Source organism: Falco biarmicus, chromosome Z (genome assembly GCF_023638135.1).
Source record: "Falco biarmicus isolate bFalBia1 chromosome Z, bFalBia1.pri, whole genome shotgun sequence".
In the NCBI taxonomy this organism is placed as follows: Eukaryota; Metazoa; Chordata; class Aves; order Falconiformes; family Falconidae; genus Falco; species Falco biarmicus.
The window spans coordinates 66,618,983-66,640,047 of record NC_079311.1 but is presented as its reverse complement, the minus strand read 5'-3'; the positions used below and the strand labels follow the sequence as shown (position 1 = coordinate 66,640,047).

The window sequence follows — 21,065 nt, the reverse complement described above, 5'->3', positions numbered from 1 at the left end:
AATAAAACAGTCTCCTCTCAGGGTGTGTAGACTGGCTTGTTGCACACCCGGAATGGACTCACGTTTCAGAGGCAACAGATGTGGCAACCCAAATGGGACTTGACTAACAGCTTTGCCTACTTTGACTTGCTGCAGACAGTGGGGAGGTGGAACAGTTGGGCTCCAGGGCACACCGATCGGGGGTCTCCATCAATTCCTCTCCCTTGCTGGGCGATAAGCAACTTAAATGTGCAATGCTAAAATGGAAATATTGTATTGAATAAACTTGGTTTTGTACTGTATTGGATAAGTTGTTTGTTTGAATGTGCTTGTTTGGATTTGCTTGTTTGCATTTGATCTCTACATAAGGGGCTCCACCAGGATTGTAGTAGGTTATTGCCTAGTACACATGGACACAGTGAGCTGACAAACTCCAGCTGAGTGTATGCAGGCTTGGATAAAGAGATTTTTGTTACAAAACAATTATAAAATGGAAACTGGTTTCTCTACTGAAATATCAACCTGTACCCCTTTAAGGATGCGTCCTTGCACATTGGAGTAAGTTTGAACGACACCCCATGACAGAAGAAAAATTGAAACAAAGTTGTACTCAGTGGTGGCCAACGTGTCAGTTGGAGGATGAGCAAAACAGGCCTGAAAAGAGAACTTTAAATTACAATACTACATTGCAATTAATGTTGTTCTGCAGGAGATTCAAAAAATGGGATAAAGTACCATATATTGCTTTGGTTTTCTCTCTGCATAATGACCACGAGATAAGAAAGAAATGTAAGCTACTGAATGCTGTTCCAAATTGAATGTATGTGCTAGCAGAAAATGGGAAAAGAAGTTGAAATGTTGTGTAGCAAATAAATAGGGGAAGGCTGTGTGAGGCTTCAAGAAAATTGACAGATTTGGATCCAGAGACTCCAAACATAGAATAATGTTTAATATGCTTTTTATTGGACAATCAACCCCTTATAAGAAATCACAGAAAGTAGATGGGGCTGAGGGGATGGCCATTTCTCAGTTGATTGAAGCTGCATCTAAAGTATATAATAGCAGAGGTGAAATAGAAAAGGAGAGGCAAAAAGAAAAATATAGCGACCAAGTTCACCAAGCTAACTTGCTGGCAGCTGTTATCGTGCAAGGAAACAGAGGTAAAGAAGGAAATTTTAGAAGTAGGGGTTGACAATGCGGTTCCACACTAGTTCCTATGGGAGACCCCACAGGGGCAAACCAATGTGCCTTATTGTAAGGAGGGACAGCGGGAAGCTCACTGTCCATTACTGAAAGGGCAGGCACAGACATCAACAAAAGGGGGGCCTTCCCCTGCAGCAGAATTCTTACGGCTAGAAAATTATGATACAGAATGAAGGGGGCTGGGGATGAGCTTAGGGGCATCCCCAGCAGATCCCCTGGTGCCAATAAAACTGGGGAATGAAACCACAGATTTCTTGGTAGACAGAGGAGCAACTTATTCTGTGGTAACTAGTTGTAAGGGGCTTCTCAGTAAATTTAACGTGCCTGCTGTCAGGGCTACTGGGGAGAGAAGAATAAGGCCATTTTTTAAACCAATGGAATGTCAAATTGGAGGTAAATCTTTAATACATGAGTTTTTATATATGCCAGAATGTTCTATACCCTTCTTAGGCCAGGATTGACTTAGCGAACTACAGGTCCAAATAACGCTTTTTGGATAATTCCATTCAGTTGCATATCCCACGGGAAAACATTTGGATGGTGCAAATATATCTGTGGAAGGGGAACAATGAGGTGAACTAGAAATCTCCTAAGAATTCCTGAATTATGTATTTCCATTGGTATGGGTGACTAAAGTACCAGGGAAAGCTAACACCATGCCAATGAAGGTAGAACTAAAACAAGTTTGGGTTCTACCCCAAACCAGTAAGAAAAATGAAAATGGAAGCAAAAATTGGATTAGAGACTTTGATTTGTACAATATGCTGTGGCTTCAGTGCTGGAACAACAAGGGCATAACTGGTTATCACCTCGTGGAATGATCCAGCACCGAGCAGTATTATAGAAACTGGATCGTGTAGGTTTAAAGGTAACAACCTCTTTGAATCCTGCTACTTTGTTGCTGGCTTCTGATGATAGAAACTTAGAGCATGATTTTATATTAACTATTGAACAAGTCTTTTCCAGCAAGGCCAGATCTGAAGGATGTTCCACTGGACAATCCAGAGTGGAGTCTCCAGTCCCACCCTCAATGGAGAATGGCGATCCCAATACACAGTGGTACCTTTGGAGGATGTGATTGAATCACAGCCCTTGCCCATCAAATACTTCAGCACAAAAAGCTGAACTAATTGCCTTGACTAGAGCTTTGGAATTGTCACAGGATAAGAAAGCTAGTTTATATACTGACTCTAAATATGCCTTTGGAGGGTTACATGTTCATGGGGCAATACAGAAAGAAAGAGGACTTTTAACCTCACAAGGGTCAGCTATCAAGCATGGGTCAGAAATAGTGAAATTATTAGAAGCAGTACAGGAAGCTAAGGAGGTGGATATAATTCATTGTAAGGCTTACCCACCTGGACATGCTGAAGTCATATGAGGGAATTATAAGGCTGATGAAATAGCAAAGAGGGCGGCCAACAAAGCAATCATGGGACCCTTGATTCCTCAAAACATAATGAGAACTGAAGTGCCCAAATACAATGAAAAGGAGAATGAAGTAGTCAAGATGCTAAAATCTGTGCGGACCTCAGACAGATGGTGGGTGACCTCTACTGGACAAGGTTTAGTAACAGCTCCCATGATGCAGACGTTGCTACAGCAGACACGCGAAGGAACTCACGGCAGCAGGTGCTATAACCACAAGCGTTAGAAGATATGCAACAGGGCCAGAGGTGCAAAGCTATGCTGACCAAATAGTAAAACAATATGTGATATGTCGTAAAAATAATTCTAAAGTGGAATTTAGACCTCCACCTGGAGATGTGAAGGAAGGGAATATTCCAGGAGAATATTAGCAGATTTGATTTTTTCTGAATTACCAAAATGCAGTAATTATAAATATCTTTTGGTATTGGTAGATACCTTTTCAGGATGGCCTGAAGTTTTTCTGTGCTGGACCAACTGAGCTAGAGAGGTAATCAAAAAAATTATTAAATGAGATTATACCAAGAGTTGAAGTTCCAAGTGAGATTTCATCAAACAGAGGCCCACATTTTATAGCAGAAGTAATACAGTTTCTGCCCTTTTAGGAATAAAATGAGATTTACATACAGCTTGGAGACCCCAGTCTAGTGGGAAAGTAGAAAGGATGAATAGATCTTTAAAGAAACAATTGGCTAAATCGTGTCAAGAAGCCCATTTAAAATAGATAGATATTTTACCTATCACTTTAATGAGCATCAAAATCACCCCAAAAGTTAGGGAAAAGGTGAGCCTGTCTGAAGTATTATATGCAAGACTTTACACCACAAATTTTACAGGAAAGGAAGACCAAATGCATATTTCTGGTGATTGGGTGTTAACTGAATACATACTGCCTTTGGGAAAGACTCTTTCCTCATCGTACAGGTGTATTCAACAGGGAGCATCTGTACCATTGGACGTGCCAGTGCATCCTTTCTGACCTGGTGATGAAGTGTATCTCCAGACTTGGAAGGACGAGTCTTTGAAGGAATGGTGGAAAGGACCATATTTAGTATTACTGATAACTAATACTGCAGTAAAACTTAACAGAATTGATCCATGGATCCATTACACCAGGATTAAGAGGAGTCCTGAAGTAAAGTGGAAATCAGAGTAAGTGGCTCCTCTGAAAATAAAAATCAGGACATTTAATGAACTGTTCTTGGACTGAAATAAAGAACCTATATAGAATTGGATTGTATACTGGGTTTGTTTAATACTATGATTAATGCACTGTTTCTTTGTAGATACTTTTTTAAGTACATTTTACAGATGTATAGGATTTTGACTGTTAGGTGGTATCATAAATTCTCAAATTCGATGGTACTAGAGGAACCCATAGACTGAAAACAGACTCTTTATGATGATCCAGAAAACCATATAGATAGCCGGTAAGACCAGTTGTTGGGTACATACATGCTTCCTAGAACACTCAGATAAGGGGATTCCTATACTGGGAATACCCCTTTCCTGTTAACATATCCTGGAACCATTTTTGGGAAAATACTTCATATGAAAGAGATCCAAAGACAGACCTGTAAGAATCGAATGTGAATATTCCCAGAGTTGATCTGGGACCGTAGTGTATCCAACAGTGTAACCGTCCAAAAGGATTAGGAAAGGTTGATTGTATGAATGAAATCATCTTTGTAGGAAATCAGTCATGTACAAAAATTATAGCTGTAGGAACTGCATCAGGTCTTGATTATGTGGAGACAAAGCTCGAAAATCCCTGCCCTCTAACTGGAGAGGGACTTGTACTTCAGGTGCACTAGTCCCAAATATAAAGATTATTGAGAAATTAGAATTTCTGGATGCAGTCTTACGTGAAGGTGCATGAAAAAAGTATTGATTTGTTCCTTGTGGAACAAAATACTCGTTTCCACTCATTTGTCAGATGGTTTAATCCTACCATGGGTAGGAATCAGTGAATTAGAAAAAATCAATAGTAAACATATCAGCAGTATTAGAAGTAATTGAAAATTGGACTGTTAATGTTACATTAGCTTTACAAGAAGTTTCAGAAGCAGCCTTACAAAACTGCATGGCCTTCACAAGGTGAAGTTTGCACCATAATTAATACTAGTTGTTGCGTTTATGTGGATCAGTCTGGGAGCATTACTACTGATTTAGAAGAGATTTGGAAACATACTAAAATCTTGCATAAGATCCAGAAAGATGACACTTCTTACGGATTTCAGGAAGTTTGGAATTGGCTGACAACCTGGTTTCCTGATTTACATGTATGGATTAAGAAGTTAGATGTAATTATTGCACTCGTGATTGTTATATTTGCATGCTTGTACGTTACAGTGTATGCTGACGTGTTGTATCGCTACAAGTGAGAGGAGTTCAGAAAGAGTGGGACTTATTTGATATATGTGTATATATAAGTAAGTCCCAAAGGGGAGAATTGTTGTCTAAAACTCCCGAATTCTTGAACTCCGATTTGGTGATTAACTGTATGTGCACAGAGTTTAGGTCAAGCTGACCCTCCAGAGTTGTCGAGAATGATGAATGAAGGGATTCCTAATCAAGGCAGTCAGCCTTGGGAGAGATAAAACAAAGAACATCCTACCCTCCTGATGGAAGCCATGCACGCTCAGAGTATCTTGCTCACGTTAAACCCTGATTACTCAGCTCCTATGGTCTCTAGCCTTGCCCTGGAATCTACCGTCCCCATTATAATACTAAAAATCACACCCCCTAAGGGAAAGACCCAGGCCCACTAAAATCTCTTCCTCAGAGAGCATGGGTGGTAGTAAAGTAAGTTGGGTAATGGCTATGCAAATGTGTAGCCAATCATCTGTACCCACCTGCCCTCTGGGCAGGGAAAGCCTGGTAAGATTTTGTATATAATGTTTGTAACTTACTTTGCTGGCACCCAGATTTGTGCAACTCTAATAAAACAAGTTCTCCTCTCAGGGTGTAAGGTTGGCTTGTTGCACACCCGGAATGGACTCACATTTGAGAGGCAACACCTGTATCTGTAATTCTGAAAAGACTTGAAGTACCAGCAAGAACACCACTAGTGACAATCCAACAGGGTGATTATTATTGCATCCTAAGAGAAGTTTACAGTTTAAATGTGTCACTTTATTTCTGAGGAATTAATATGCTTATGAGCATTATAAAATTGTACACACTGTATGTTTTGTGTTTAACGCTAGGGAAGAACTATACAAACAGCCATTTGTTATCAGTTAATTCCCTGCTCAATTCAGTGCAGATGGTCAGGTTTTGTCTCTCCTGTCTGCTGCCAGACCAGAGCTTTCATACAGCATTTTGGTGAAGGTGGCAATGATCTTCTCACAAAGTATGAACATGTCTGGAGTCATCCCAAGGTTGAGCCCTTGGCATCCCAGACAGGGCTTCAGCACGCCCCCTGGCAGAAACCGTCCGCATTGGAGGCACAACGGACCACTGATACTGGAAGACCACTTTTGATGTCTCTGAGGAGCCACATAACTACACATCATGCTGGCAACAAGAACCGTTCTCCTTCCTAATGCAGTCTCAGCTTGCCAATAGAACACTATATGCGGGGTTGTGGCTCCCCAAAGAAATCTACTGAGATGACGACATGGTGCTGTCACTTTAACCGTCACACAAGCCTGTTATAGTTGGATTGTTGTTAATGTGCATGGACCTGTGCAAGAATTCTGGAAATTCTGAGTACTGAAAAGCAGAAAAACTGGTAACTTCACAGAGAGAAAACCTCTGTCCTGGGTGGAGCACAGTGCCTTCATTCACTCAGGTGCCACAGGAAAATAAATTTCAGGTACCATTTCACGTGTGCTGTCGGTGGTTCAGCTTTCAAAGCAGTGGGCACATCTGAAATTTATCCATTCAGAACAATTTAACGTTATTCACACTTCTCTTTACTTCAGATAATATCACTGAATGCTAACAGCAGCATGTTTTATCTTCAAATCCTATGCTTGAGCACATCAGGCAAAGTAAACTTTGTGTAGATGCTTGGCTTTCTGTTATCTTTGCTCTAGTGAAAGCAAAGATGCATACCTGATGCAAAAGACTGTGTTTATATTAAATGAGTACAAATAAATGGCAACTTTAAGCACTATTTAATCATCACACCGGGTGCAAATACACACCTACTGCACACATGATCGACACAAGTGCACTTTGTAAACATCGTGGATGCAAAACTCCGTGGTGGGGAAGGTGTACCGTGTTTAAACTGCTTGGGATGGCTGGGCTGCCCCTTTCCACACCAGCCCACCGCAGCCACTATCCCCCAAGTCACATTTTTCCCGCTCAGCTGAGTAAAATGTCCTGGTAAAACGGCATAAAAATCTCTAGATTCATTATATTCATTAGCAGACTACTGAGAGCGAGTTGCCGACTCGGAAACCACAGCAGCTCGATGCGGTGGCCGGGCCCGCGGCGTGCTGCCCCCGCTGCCCTCGATGCGGCGCGGCCGCCTCCGCCGCGCCCGCCCCTCCCCGCTCCGGCCTCCCGCGACGGGGGGGCGCAAACACCCGTTCTCACAGGGGGAAGGGGGATCGTGCGGCCGGGCCGGGGGCCCCGCCAGCCCCACGCCGCGGCGCGCCCCGCTCCGCCTCGCCCGGGACACGCGTGGCCGGGGCCGCGGCGGGCGCGGCCGCCTCAGCGCGGCACCCAGCGGAAGCGGTACCCGCCGGCGGCGGTGCGGAGGGTGAAGGCGTTGCCCTGCGGGAAGGCCAGGGTGCGGATGCCGCCCCCCTCCCCCAGCGCCGCCCGCAGGCTGCCGCCCCCCTCCAGCCCCCCGGGGCCCGCCGGTGGGGCGGCGCCGCCGGTGCGCAGCCCGCGGAAGGCGCCGTGCAAGCGCGGGGCCGGCCGCGGGCGCTTGGCCGTGGGGCTGGTCCCCGGGCTGCACCCACGGCCGTCCCCCGGGCTGGTCCCCAGGCTCCGCAGGGCAGCGCGGCACTGCTCCGACACCTGCCGCAGCATGGCGTCCACGCCCGCCGCCTCCTCCCACGGCTCCGGCCGCCCGCGCCCGCCCCACATCCTGGCGGCGGCGGGACCAGGAGGCGGAGGATGAAGAGGAGGTGGAGGATGAAGAGCAGGAGGAAGGGCCGCCCCGTCGGCGCGCTGCGGGAGCACCAGCGTCTGCCGGCGGGAGAGAGCACGACTTCCGCGGGCTGCACCACATCGCGCATCCCCGCATCGCCCTGCCCCGCACCGCCCAGCCCCGCACCGCACCAGCCCCACACCGCATCGCCCAGCTCCGCACTGCACCGCCCAGGCCTGCACCAGCCCCACACCGCACCAGCCCCAACCGCACCGCCCAGCCCCGCACTGCACCACCACTGTCCCGCGCTGCTCCTTCCCACACCTCACTCCCTGCCCCACACAGGCCTGCTGCGCAACACCCCGCCCCGCACTGTGACACACTGTCCCCCACTACCCTGCTCCATCCCGCGCTGCACACCCAGATCCACACTGCCCTGGCCCACACCATCCCACCCCACACCACCCCACCCTGTCCTGCACCCCCGCTCCCCCTGTGTCCCTGTCCCACCTCACGCTGCTCAGCCTCAACTCGCACCCTGCCCCCCACTGCACCCCCACACCACACTGTCCCCCAGGGACCAGCTGGGCTGTGGGGCAGCCAGGCCAGATGGGGTGGCAGCATTCACCTCAAGGATGGCAGCCAGCTGCCTGGCCTGGCTCGCCAGCTCCTTCAGCTGCACGTTGCTCTCCTGCAGCGTTGCCAGCTCCTCCTGCCTCTGTGTGAGGGTCTCCCGCAGCTGTGAAGGACAAGAAGGGATGAGGTGGTTGGGACAGAGCCACCATCCAGGGGCTGTGGGATGCCTCACACCACGGCCATGCAGCTGCCTCAACAGGAGAGAAATCCACCACAGGCCCCTGGGATGGGTCCCTACCTGGCTATTTGCCTCCAGGGCATCTCCCAGTGATTTCTGGTGCTGGCCTGCCAGGCCCCTCCAGCATGCCTTGGGGGAAGCCTTGGGGGAAAGCAGACGCTGTGGGGGCATCTGTGCCAGCATGCTGCTCTCCAGCTGTGGGGTGCAGGAGCCAAAGGCCACCTCCTCACCAAGTGAGAAATCAAAGTCAGTGCAGTCCAGTGGCAGTGGCAATAAGGTGGATGTGTCTGCAGGGAATAGCAACAGGTGTTAAGATAGAGGGAGGCTTTCATACCCTCCCTTCCCGCCCCCCCCTCCGCCCCCAACCCCAGCACACCATCCCAGTTCTGAGCATCCCCCCCCGGTATGTCCTGACATGCTTTTTCTTCACTGTGGCAGCTGTGCACCCTGAATCTGTTTGGATTTAATTTCTGTCTCCCACGGGGGAAAGCTCAGTGCCAGCCCAGGTCCCTCTAAATGGGTGCACAGGGGACACACTGCCTTACAGACTGTCCCAGGACAGGGTGAGTGTGCATTGAGTGGGCATTCAAAAACAAACAAAAAAAAAACCCCAAAGCAAAAAAAGAGGAGACCAAACACAGCATGACTGCTGATGTACACACATAAGGGTGTTTAGCTTAAGTAAGGAAAAAATATCTACTTGCCAGATGCAAATTCATCAACAGCATCTCTGAACTCCTGGAAATCAAACTCCGGTCCACTCTGGAAGCAGGGACCCTGGGAGGGGTGAAGGAAATGTGCCAGCGAGCAGAGCCCAAGGCTCAGACCTGCCCGTGTGGCCCACTGTTGCCCACACCGCCCCAACACCTGTGCTCAGCACCCTTGCACAGCCCCAACACCCAGGGCATCTGTTCCCTGCCCTGCCCTTGCCACGAACCCATCTAACACGTGGGACAAGGTGATGTCCTCCACTATGCCCATTTCACAGATGGGAAGCCGGAGGCCAGGGGGGCTGCCAGCACCCAGCGGCTTGAGTGGGCCACCCCTGTGGGTACCTGTACCAGGGGTGGCCAAGCCTGCTCCAGCTGGGGCATTACCTGCTGCAGGGTCACAGGGCCGGCTGGGCTGGTGGGAAGGATGGGGACACAGGCTGCCAAATCCTGCCAGTCGATGGTGGTGAGCGCTGGGGACAGTGAGAGACCGCGGTGAGGTGCCCAGGCAGGGATGTGCATAGCCGGGGTAGGGAACGGGACTCGACAGCAAAATGGGAAGCACGGGGGTATGTGGGGCTGGGAATCAGGGTGGGGAGCGCCGGCGGGGACACAGCAGGGGGCATGGAGAGGGCGGCATGGCCGAGGGGACACGGTAAAGGGCACGGTGGCGGTGTCACGGCCGGGGGACGCAGGGCTGGGGAGCACGGTGTGGGGCACCAGGGGGGCGCGGTGGGAGGCACGGGGAGGGGGACACGGCCCGGGGTCAGGGCTCTCCGCCGCCGACAGACTCACCGAGGGCGGGTGCGGCGGGGGCCGGCGGGGCGCCGCTACGGCGCGGGCGGGGCGGGGGCGCCCGGGGGCTCAGGGCGGCCGGAGGGGTCCCCGCCGTGCCCCCGCCAGGCCGGGCCGGCTTCTTGGCGAGGCTGGCGGGCGGACCCCGGACCCTGTTGGGGCAGATGCTGCCGAAGGCCCGGCGGCGCCCGCCCTGCTCCATTGCTGCCACGGTGCCACCGCCGCGGCCCCGGCCCCGGCCCCGGCCCCGGCCTCGGCGGGCGCCCTCCGCCCCGCGCCCAGCTCGGCGCCGCCCCGCGGGCAGGGGCGCGGGGGGCCGGGCCGGGCCGTGCCGTGCCGGGGGCTGCCCGCCCGCCTTCCCTCCGCCGCGCCGCGGCAGCCTCCCGCCGCCTCCCCGGGCCGCGCCGGCGGCTCCCGCGCCCGCCGAGCCCTTCCCCGCGCCCGCGGGGCCGGGGCGGGCCCAGGGGCTGCCCCGCCGGGAAACCCGAGCAGAGCCCGTCCCGTCCCGCCCCGCCCGCTGCCCGCCAGCCCGGCCGTGCCCGCCCGCCGGTCCCTGCCCGGCCGCGGGTGGCCTCAGCCTGCGGGCGGGGCTGCTGTGTGTGGGGGTGTTTGTTAGACGTGAGGGCTGGGGGCTTTGCAAATACAAGGCGGGGGCAAGGGAGACACCAGCCCGCGGCATCCTGGCTTGCTGAGCCCCGCACCGGGAGAGGGTCCCCAGCGCTGCCGCGCCCAGCCCTGCCGAGCCCGGCGGCGGGGCCGGCGGAGGATGAACCGCCCCTCACCCAGCCCCCGCCGCGGGTGCGTGGGGACCCCCCGCCGCAGCGGCCGGGCGGGTTCCGCTCGTTCCGCCCGCACACCTGAGCCGGGGCGCGCTCGGGGCGCAGCGAGGCGTGCGGGGTCCCCCCTCCCTGCTGCCCTGAAGGGCGAGCACCCCCGAGGGCACCCTCAGGTGTGCACATGCCCTCTTAACATCAGTTCGGTGCGCAGGCACGGAGGCAGTAACGTGAAGAAAATGGAATATTTTACACCATTACGACTGTTTTCCTCCCTTGAATGCTTCGTGTGGTACTACAGTGCCAGTTAGGAGTATGCACCTGGATTATAGACCTGCTGGAAATACAGTGACTTCCTGTTTTATTAGTTAATGTTTTGTTTTCCTATACCCAAGTCACTGCATACAATACCCGCCCCCCCCCCCCCCCCCCAACCACGACCAAGCCAGCGCGTGTCAGTTTGAAAAGGGCGATCACATCGGGCATCATTATTTTGTCGCAGCTGGAGCTGACTGCTCGGGAACTCGCCCTGTGCCAATGTTTCCTCTCCCCGCTGGCTGCACACACCGCCAGCAAACAAACGAGTACAGGTAACAAGCAGAAACGAGTTTATTGAACGTCCACGTGGTCCTCCCACTGTTACCTTTATGGACCATCCTCCGAATAAATAATACAGTGCTTGCGATTCAGTATATTATTTACATGCTGGATTTAAAAAAACACAGCAGCAACGGGACACTGCAACTGACGTACAGCAACACCATGTGCAAAACGTGATCCCACGCTCTGAACTCCACCGGCGGTACCGCTTGGCGGGCGGGCTCCGCACCGGGGCCGCGGAGCGCGGCGGGCGGGCGCCAGGGAGCCGGAGGGCGCTCGGCGCCGGGGCAGACACGGCGGCGGCCAGAGGGGCAAGCGATCGGCGGTGTCGCCGTCGCCACCCCGCAGTGAGTCAGCGGCCGCTCCGCAGCCAGGGACACTTCTGGGCCACCTCCGGGGGCAGGAGGAGCGGCAGGGACTGCCCGTTCAGAGAGACCAGGAGCTGCAGCTCGTCCATGCAGTGCCGCAGGAGCTCCTCCGAGTAGCCGCTGACCCGCAGGTCCAGGGGGCTGCGGTGCCGCAGGAGCCGGTCGGCCAGCCCCAGGCTGCCGGCGGCCAGCAGGGACGGGGCGTACCTGGTGAAGGCGTAGTCGGCCAGGCTGAGCTCCGCCACCCCCCCCGCCAGACTCCTGGCGTCCGCCGCCTCCCCAGCGTCGGCGCCCCGCGCCTCCAGCCGCACCTGGCTGAAGTGCTCCAGGAAGAAGCTGACGGTGGGCGCCGCCAGGTCGAAGCCGAGGCGGTGCAGGACGATGCACTCCAGGTTGCGGAGCTGCTGGCGGGTGAAGGCGCCACAGCAGAGGGCGAGGAGCTCCTTCACGCTGGGAGGGTGCACCTCCACCTGCGAGGGGGGACGGGGGGCGGGCACGCTGCAGCCGGGGGGCAGCGCGGGGGAGAGGGTGCGGAGCCCGGCCCGGCGGGGACTAAGCGGGCGCCGGAGCCGCCGCAGGTGGCCGAGGCGGAGCGCAGGGACGCCGGCGGCGGGGCAGCCGGGCTGCGGGGCCGCCCTACCTGCTTGCAGGCGATGAGCAGCGCCGTCACCCCCAGGAGCTGGAAGCAGTCGGCGGCCACGGGCGTGGTGGCAAGAAAGCGATCGAGGGTGTTGACGGCCAGGCAGAGGGCCTCGAACGAGAGGCCGAAGTGCCGGTGCACGGGGATGAGCCAGCTGACCAGTTTGCAGCGCGCCTCCGCCGTCACCTGCGGCACCGGGAACGGAGGTCAGGCGGGGCTGGCACCGGGCTGCCCTCGCCCGGCCCCCGCCGCCTCCCCCACCTGCGGCTGCCGGGCGAGCGGCTCCCGCGGCTGGAAGCGGCTCTCCAGCCCCTTGCGGGAGCGGTACCAGCTCTCCCCGTAGTCGCGGAAAGCCTGCAGCTCCTGCGGGCTCTCCCTCGCCGCCGCCGCCGCCGCCACCGCCGCCGGTTGCCGCCGCCGCCGCCGCCGCCGCCGAGGGCAGCGCCCCGGGGAGCCGGCGGGGCCCCGCCGCTGCGGAGTGCCGCCGCACAGCCCGCTGGCCGTCATCGCCGTGCCGGGGCGGCCGTGCCGGCGGGTATTTGAGCGGCGGGGCGGCCCCGGGGCATCACCGCCCGCCCCCCGGGCACACCGACCCCGCCCGCCGCCGCGGGGGGCTGGCCGGGCGCTGCCGGGAGCGCCGTCTCCAAAACAGACCCCGCAGCCCGGCCCCGAAGCCGCCCGAACGCCCGGCACTTCGCCAGCGCCGTCCGCCGGGGCAGCCGCAGGGCCGTGCCCGCTCGCTGGAAGGGCGGCCGCAAAGCCGGCCGCGACCGAGCCCCCCTCTCGCCGCTACTAAAATAAATCTCTCCCGCTCCGAGCATTTTAACTCCGAACTCGGTGAGATAAACAGCTACCGACTGCTCCACCTGGGTAATGCTTTAGTTTGAGGTCACCGGGAAACATAGCACAAGTACACCGGGAGACATACTGGGAATGCTGGAGCTCTCTGGGCAGCTGGAGTCTGGGTTCCACTTCCATCCACAGACTACCTACCAGAGCACTATTTCAAATCGCTGAAGGGAGGGAAATCAAGACCTTCCTGCACTGCGACCACAGGGTGACAGAAGTGGAGCTGAGGTCAGACATGACTGTTGTTAGCTGGTATGATTTAGCTGTATGATCCATTGATCAAGTCCGCTATAGATGTGGAAAGACTTGTAGAAGGAAAAAAGAAATCCTCTCCTGGGTCAGGCAATGGGGAGGATGCCATGGGAGAAAGAAAGCTCCAAGCAATTTACGACCCCAGCACTAAAAGACAGGAGGTGGGAATGCTGCAGCTTGAACGGCAGGAGCAAGAAATCCTGTGCAAGGAGAGGATAGAGACACCAGTATGACACACTGCCCTTAAAAAATACACCCTAAAGAGCCCTGTTGTGACTACAATGGGAAAGTTCCATGGATACCGGTCTGGAGTCTGACAAACGCTTTGAGAAAACACAACAGAGTTAACAGAAGTATTTATTAACTGGAACAAAAGAGAAAGTCCATCCACCTAAAAGAGCACAGGCACAAAAGCAGCTCACGCACGCTGCAGAAGCAGAAAGTCACTGTAGTCACCATTTTCTGTTTGTTTTAAATTTAAGATAACTGTACAGCAGTCTGATCAGTTTTAAAGAAAACTGTTGCTCACTCAAAAGAGTGTGCAGCTCCCCAGTTATTACAATAAATCCCCTTAATAACAACTGAAATAAGCTATCTCTTTAAAAGATTACAAAGCAGGACATGCTAGAGGAACGCAAAGAACGCCTCTGAATTTCGACATTACCAAACATAAATGGAACAAAACCCTCTCTGTTCACCATGGGTAAATAATGGAAAAGAATTCAAGGACAATTAACACTTTCACTAAGATTTAGCTATTCAAAACCAACAACTGTTAGATGTTGTTAGATGTTGAATTACTGACATGTGTTTCTAATTCATGTTTCCAAAGGATACGAATATAAGACCTCAACTAGAAAAAAAACCTAGGAAGTTGTCAAATGTGCATTCAAGCTTCATCTTCAAGGAACGTAGTCAGCAGGTTTTTATTTCTCTGCCTTCAACATGAAAGAATGTTTCTGGGAAGACAGAGTGCAAAACAGGTCTTGAGATCAGAATTTAACTGTTTAAATGCTTCCTTGCACACATGTTGTATACTTTGGAGTTAAAAAAAAGAAGGAAAAAAAAGCACTTCCTGGCTCTTCTAGGAAATTAGGACTACCACTAGTTTATCACAATTCATAGAAGGGTAACTGATGTGATCAGTTTTCCTTCAGAGTTCTTCGCCGGTTAGGAGAACTTGCCTCTTCCAGAATTGAATGTAGGGTAACATGCACAACCTGGTTTACTTTCAGCTTATATTTCTCTCTTGGCAGAGCAGTACTAGTTCCACTATAATAATAAAACTGGATGGCTTTATGTATTTTGCATTTTCATGCCTTTTCCTCAGTGCCCTTTCTGTACACTATTAACCTCTATTAACTTCTGCTATAGGAAATCTTTTATTTTTCACATTAAACCAAAATTATCTTCCACACTATGCCCCTGTCTGTACGTTAGTGTTCCTATTTGACTGCAATTGTTTAAATAACAGACTCTCCCCCCACAAAAAATATTCCTCATTCTTGAAAGCTGAGTGATAATCTAAAATTTCACTTCATAATTGTCAATGGTGTGGGCACAGGTGGAATGTTAGAGCATCCCCTTCATTAAGTTATCTGGTTAAGGAATATTCAGTATAAAAGAAATAAGAAACAAAAGCAACACACAGACACACAAACATTGGTGAGCAAATGATAAGAGAGAATGCTGAAAACCAGAAGGCTTCAGCCACTGAAGAAGCTACTCTGGTTCAGCTCTGAAGAGGATCAACCTGAACTTTGATCAATAAAGGGGGAAAAACCATGATCACCATGATCATCATTTGAGGGGGCTCACAGGACTATGCAAAACTTAACGTATGAAAGGGACAGCAAAACTTATGACAACGCAGGGAGAGACAAGGGTCAGGGTGAACAGGTAGGAACAAGTCTAAGACGCAGAGGAGCTGCTGGGCAGCTGAGCACCTGTTCATGGCAGTCCATATGATCTTCTTAATGTAAACATACCAAAAAATGAAGACATCTATAAGATGCATTGCTTTAATACTATAAATTCATAGAAAAAAAATACCGTGTAGGAAGCCCACATAAGAAAACACTTGTCTTCTGTTTGCACACATCTAATGGAAGTCTTCTGTTTGCACACATCTAATGGAATTCTACTCAGCTGAGATTCAGCACCCAACCTTTAACCATTACTTACAGTCTGTACCACCCATAATGGTATTATTAGTACATTAAGCAAAAAAAAAAAAAAAGGAATTGGCCACAGTCATTTTTACACTGAAAAGAAACTGCTTCCGCCCATCATTCCTACAATCAAATGGCACCAAGTGTATTGTAAAGGCTTAAACATAGTCAATGTTCACCCTTAAAATTGATACAGAGAAAGGTAAATTCTATGCAAAAATCATGCAGTCTTTCAACATCATGGCTGGTATCAACCATGCCAAGCATTTAAAAACTTTCAGTTAATGCTGGAGTGCGTATTTCCCCTGCCATTACTGAAGCTCTGGTCTGTTACCGATTTCTGGTTTCAGTTACCATTCTCTGTTTTTATCAGTTCTTTGATGATGTGTAAGACCTTGTCATCTAGGAAAGAAAACACACAGTGAGTGGAAGACAGCGAGCTTGAAAATTGATTCCCAAAACCCAAGAAAATCAGAAGACAAATCTAGCTGTCCACAACTTAAAATCTTAATGTTTTAGGCTATGCCAGACTCAGAGCAAGACAAGTGATTCCCTCTTGCAAAGCAAAAGGGCAAAAAGTATGTCCACAGTACATCATTGGAAACTTTACAGAATTACTCAATGAGCTGGTTGCAGCCATTTCAGTATGCCACAAAAAAGACTGAGAAAATGATGAGTTAACTACAGATAAATTAGCATATAGGAACTCCCTTTTTTCCTCCCCACCTACAACATTCTTCTGAACATCCAGTGCTCCTCTATCTCTCCTTTAGGGGCCAACAAGCAGTTTCCCATCATTAACCTAAACTGACAGACAACTGGCATAACACTTAAAAACTTCATCCGTGCCTGAGGTTCCTCACACACTTACTTCTGTTTTGAGATGCATACCTCACCATTATTACTACTACCTTAAACATTGTTATCAGGGATATCCTTGTAACAGCAGTTGTGCAGATCTTCGTACATCTGGGGTAAGCCACATAACGTGGGTAGGATTAGTAATGACTTTTTAGATGTGTCTCAAAATAACAGAATGATATTCAAGCCACACTAACCATACTGAGTGAGGATGCAGTGTACTAATGCTTCCTCAGATTTGCCACAAGGTCCACTTAAATAGTAACATCAGCAAGGCAGTAATAGTTACCTTCAAGTGACATTTTAGGATTTTCAAGCTTCTTCTTTAAAACAGACTCAATCAGAGCTCTTAGCTGCTTGAAAATTACTGCTATCTTTACAGGAGCCTATAAAGAACAGAGAAGACAAGCACTTGCATTACTTGGACATCTTGTAGCAAAACATAAGTTAAAAGATTACTTTACATATAAACAGAAGTTTATAACAAGATTCCTGCAAACTTTTGAGCATATGGATAGTGTACTCATGAAGTGACTGGGCTTACATTATGCCCTCTCATCTTTAGGCACCTGTTAATAGTATCAGTCTCTAAAGGACAGCACCTCAGAAGGTTAACTCAAGAATATGCTCCCACGCATCATGAACCACCAGCATATAGTGGAAGTATTAATTTACTAATATCCTACTTACTCAAATTGTTTTTTTCCAAGGTACAAAGTACCAATTAACTTGTATCTGAAATAAAGTAATCTACACATTTCCCTCTCAGGAGGTCTGCCTGGCCTTGAGAAAGCAACCACAAACCTCTCCTGTATCTCACCAGGAATTTGGTTATCTAAAGCTGAACCCTCTTGCCTTCCAGAAATCATTCATTTTATCCCTCCTTCCCTATTCCAGTCTATTTCATTTATATACTGCCCATAGCACAGTAAGCATAAAATGCAACATATTCTACTTAGCATCTCAGTAGAAAAAAAATAATTCTGAAATACACTACAAGATGTAATCGGCCTAGCAACTGCATGACCTATAGCCACCCAGGGACCATAAAAAAATTCTCCAACAAACCAACAAGGGAGCCGCTTTTTAAAATGGCATTATTTATGGTAACTAGTGAATTTAATTCAATGCTTGCTTGCTTGCATGAGTGAAATGCAAAAACCTAAAATGTTTTGTGGCTTATAGTCTTCCTTGAGAGTAACACAGGGCCTGCAGGAGCATTGTGACCAAGTAGCTGGCAGGCTAGCAAAAGCCCATGTTTGCCATTTAGCAGAATTTACAGAGGATTTTGGTATGTTACCAATTCCATCTGCAAGAATAGGTTAAATATAAATACTCAGTCTTCCCATTCCCACATAAAACCTTTTCACCTGGAACAAAAAAAAAAACCAAAAAAACACCCAACATCAACCAAACAGATATTTTCCATTTGGATTTTTTTCTTTCCCAAACAGTTCTGTCTGTGCTATAAAGAAAATAAATACTATTTTAAAGATAAATATGTACTTACGTACATGACTAAGACTGTGGGAAAGGGTAATATAAAATAGCATGCTCATCTACTTTCAGTACCAGTTTTATAAAGCAAGGTTTGGTCTATACCCATTTCCAATACCTTTTCTGAAGAACACTGACATTTTTTCATGAAGAGAGAAGGTACTTACTTGTTAGAAGCTGCATATTACAAGCCTGTTCTTTTGAGCATGATTTGCTAAGTTTCCACTACATGTATATTAAATTACCCATAATTTCCTTTAATTCTCTCCTTCCTTTTTCTCTCATCTTCATCCCATGTATATAGTGTTCTGAATTAAGCTTGTACATCAGGTGTGTAATACAAAAGCCCATGGAACCACAAAAGGTAGTTATCACTCTGTCCTGTTTGGAATGGGATAGAGCTACTTTCCTTCTCAGTAGCTGGTACAACACTGTGTTTTGGATTTGACATGAGAATAATTGTTGGGGAATGGCTGGATGAGAAGGGTCACAGATCATTAGAGCATTTGTACGAGCAGAGCCGAATCTAACCGGTGTGCTATCAAGACTAGGCCTCAGCTGAGGTTGCCAGGTGTGCTGATAACTGCGGAGCTGCAGGGACACCGCGGCCTTAACAGGCTTCACAAACAATTCTAAGGAGGTATGTGCAGTAGAGATAAAGAAGTCACGTAAGCTAGCTCACCGCAAGTAGGAGGACCATGTAAATGACTAGGTAGTGATTCTAGCCAATCATAGACTGCTGAGTATGCATAATTAGATACACTGTATAAACAGGAGCTATTCGGGCTAATAAAGTGAATCATGCTTTATCACTCATATTGAGTTGGCTGCGTTCTATTCCCTGCCGCTCGCAAGTGGCGCCCGAACAGGGACCTGATACAACTTTGCTTGGAGCGGCGGACACAGAGAAGCACCGGTAGCAGCGACCGGGGGGGCAAAGATCGACCGAACACTGATTGGCTTGGTGTGTCGACCAGAGAAGCCTGGACCATCCAAAAGGGGGTTCGCTGTCTGTGAGGGCTACTATAAAGGCTGCAACGTAAAAGGACTAATTAAACTGCCTTAATGAAGGAGCACAACAAAGGTGCCTTAATCAAGGAGCACCACGACGATGAGAGTGCCTTAATCAAGGAGCACCACCACAACGAGAGTGCCTTAATCATGGAGCAGAAAGGTATCAGCGACATGGATTTCAAGGTAGCCCTAGATCTTTTAAAATGCTTTTTAGAAAAGCAGGGTGTTGATTGCGTTAAGCAATTACCGGGTTTAATTGCATTAGGAAGGGGAAAGGGGTGCTTTCAGGACCACAACTCACTTTCTGATGTGGTAGAGTGGCAAAAATTAGGTGATAATTTATGGGATTTGATTATAGATGATGATAAGTCTGCAAAAAGTTAATGAGGCCATGGTGTGAGATAGTAAATAACATTAAAAGGTATCAATTAGAAAAGAACTTAGCCGCAGCAGCTGTGGAGCGGCTGGGGGGCACTGAACCTACAGCAGGTCTCTTAACTTTTGGGGAAAATCACATTCCTGTGCCTGCTACGGGTGCCCTATTCCAGTACACCCTAAGATAAAGGAAATAAATATAGAACCCCCTCCCATTCCCCCCCCGGCCCGATCTGACCACCTTAACGCGGACCCCCCCCCCCCCCCGGCTCCGGCCCTGCCCGCGCAGGATGGAAATGCCGAAAACCCAGATTCGGGTCCTGCTACGACAACGTTATCACTCACAGGCAATGAAGAAGGTGGAGGTGGTAAAAATCTAGGTTTCAGTGGTACAGTAATGACGCGCGACCCTCGCCGATTTTGGCAGGCTATAAGAGATGGGGCGTTAAGAGACTGGAACTGGGGTTTAGCAAAATTGATAGGCGGACCGCTCCTTATCTTCCTACACCTTCCAGCGATGCACCGCACGCATATCCTATTGTACTGGGAGATGCGGCTGCTGGTAATCCTCACGTTCATACACCATTTGCTTGGAAAGTAGTACAGGACTTGCAAAAAACTGCTCCGCAGTACAGGGTGACTGTGTTCTGTCACGCACAAAAGCTGTCTATACTCTACTGTATTATAGTGGTTGAAATGTATTTTGCTGTTAAAAAAATAAAAATATAATAAAAATAAAAATAAGGGAACTGTAGACTTAGGGAATTGTAGAATTGTACGGAACAACGGAACAGAGACAGTGGGTGGTTTTGACATTGATAATGTGCAGTTTTGGCCTTGCTTTGATGATGTGCAGCTGAGATCCTGCAGCAAAGGGTTAAATGACTTTAAGGGAGTATGAGAAGGAACTAGGATGAGACAGAAGCAAAGGAGGAATGTGATCTCACCTCTAGAAGATAAGGAAACAGCATGACCAGTAGAGAGTAGCCTATAGTGAACAGCGCTAAGGAAAGCATATGAATTTGCCTGATCACTCAAACTGTATTCATAAGAAACTTGCAGAGTTAGGAAAAAATGTACAGGCTATAAAGATTGAGAACGGGTTAACGGACTGGCTACAGAGTTTTGGAATTACTGGATGGTTAAAAGATTTGTTTCTGCACGGGTTAACAGTACTAATTGCCATTGTAATCTTTTTAATTATATTGATCTGTGTGTGGAATTGCTTTATGAGAATTATGAACAGAATAATAAAAGGGGTCTGGATTGCTCAAAAACAAAAAGGGGGATTTGTGGAATGGCTGGAAGACAACGGACATATTATGAGCAATCCAGACCAAGTAACTTTGTTGTAATAGCAGGCCGAGCAGGCCAAAGGTGTAACAAGCTGCAGCTGTTATGAAAGATATATGCAAGGCCAAGAGAGACAAAGAAACTGTATTCACAGAGAGATAAGAGAGTTGGACAGAAAGACGAGGAAAAAAACCACAAGAAAGCAGCATGCCTGCACAAGGGGGGAGCAGCGCGTGGGCACCACACCGGGACCAATCATAGGAGAGATCACAGGAGTGTGAACGCGTAGTTTTAACCTATCACCTTTTCAATAACAAAGCCTGCGTAGCGTGTGTATTTTTAGCTGGGGGTATAAATTGGTGTGAGTCTATTAATAAAGTGGCACTAACT

The 21,065-nt window shown here is 49.6% G+C and overlaps 3 protein-coding genes across 5 annotated transcripts in view; all 3 read right to left on the bottom strand.

Moving 5' to 3' along the window:
• Positions 1 to 7,278: 7,278 nt before the first annotated feature.
• On the bottom strand, positions 7,279 to 10,184 carry MCIDAS (multiciliate differentiation and DNA synthesis associated cell cycle protein). Its single transcript, XM_056323692.1, has 4 exons — positions 9,983 to 10,184; positions 8,538 to 8,764; positions 8,292 to 8,402; positions 7,279 to 7,761 (listed from the first exon to the last, which is right to left on the bottom strand). The coding sequence occupies exons 1-4, from the start codon at positions 10,182 to 10,184 to the stop codon at positions 7,279 to 7,281; spliced, it is 1,023 nt and encodes a 340-aa protein (XP_056179667.1).
• Positions 10,185 to 11,631: 1,447 nt separating this feature from the next.
• CCNO (cyclin O) lies at positions 11,632 to 13,184 on the bottom strand. The gene is made up of 4 exons (XM_056323691.1): positions 12,953 to 13,184; positions 12,625 to 12,764; positions 12,364 to 12,549; positions 11,632 to 12,193 (listed from the first exon to the last, which is right to left on the bottom strand). The coding sequence occupies exons 1-4, from the start codon at positions 13,182 to 13,184 to the stop codon at positions 11,708 to 11,710; spliced, it is 1,044 nt and encodes a 347-aa protein (XP_056179666.1). The 3' UTR covers positions 11,632 to 11,707.
• Positions 13,185 to 13,803: 619 nt separating this feature from the next.
• Positions 13,804 to 21,065, bottom strand: part of DHX29 (DExH-box helicase 29) — a 29,705-nt gene continuing 22,443 nt past the window's right edge. For 2 of the 3 annotated variants that reach the window (XM_056325455.1, XM_056325454.1), the window contains 2 exons: positions 16,786 to 16,882; positions 13,804 to 16,037 (listed from right to left, as the gene is read on the bottom strand). In XM_056325455.1, the coding sequence (XP_056181430.1) occupies positions 15,982 to 16,037; positions 16,786 to 16,882 (153 nt within the window). In that variant the 3' untranslated portion in view covers positions 13,804 to 15,981. The remainder of the gene's footprint in view (positions 16,038 to 16,785; positions 16,883 to 21,065) is intronic. The other variant, XR_008819582.1, reaches the window with a different exon arrangement.

Coding starts and splice junctions, on each gene's coding strand:
- CCNO (XM_056323691.1), bottom strand. CDS start 13,184: ATGCTCGGAGCGGGAGAGATTTATTTTAGTAGCGGCGAGAGGGGGGCT. Junction 12,765..12,952: donor CGCGGCGGCGGGCGGGGTCG/GTGTGCCCGGGG, acceptor GGCAACCGGCGG/CGGTGGCGGCGGCGGCGGCG. Junction 12,550..12,624: donor CGCTCGCCCGGCAGCCGCAG/GTGGGGGAGGCG, acceptor CCGGTGCCGCAG/GTGACGGCGGAGGCGCGCTG.
- MCIDAS (XM_056323692.1), bottom strand. CDS start 10,184: ATGGAGCAGGGCGGGCGCCGCCGGGCCTTCGGCAGCATCTGCCCCAAC. Junction 8,765..9,982: donor CCCCGCCGCACCCGCCCTCG/GTGAGTCTGTCG, acceptor TATTCCCTGCAG/ACACATCCACCTTATTGCCA. Junction 8,403..8,537: donor CCCTGGAGGCAAATAGCCAG/GTAGGGACCCAT, acceptor TGTCCTTCACAG/CTGCGGGAGACCCTCACACA.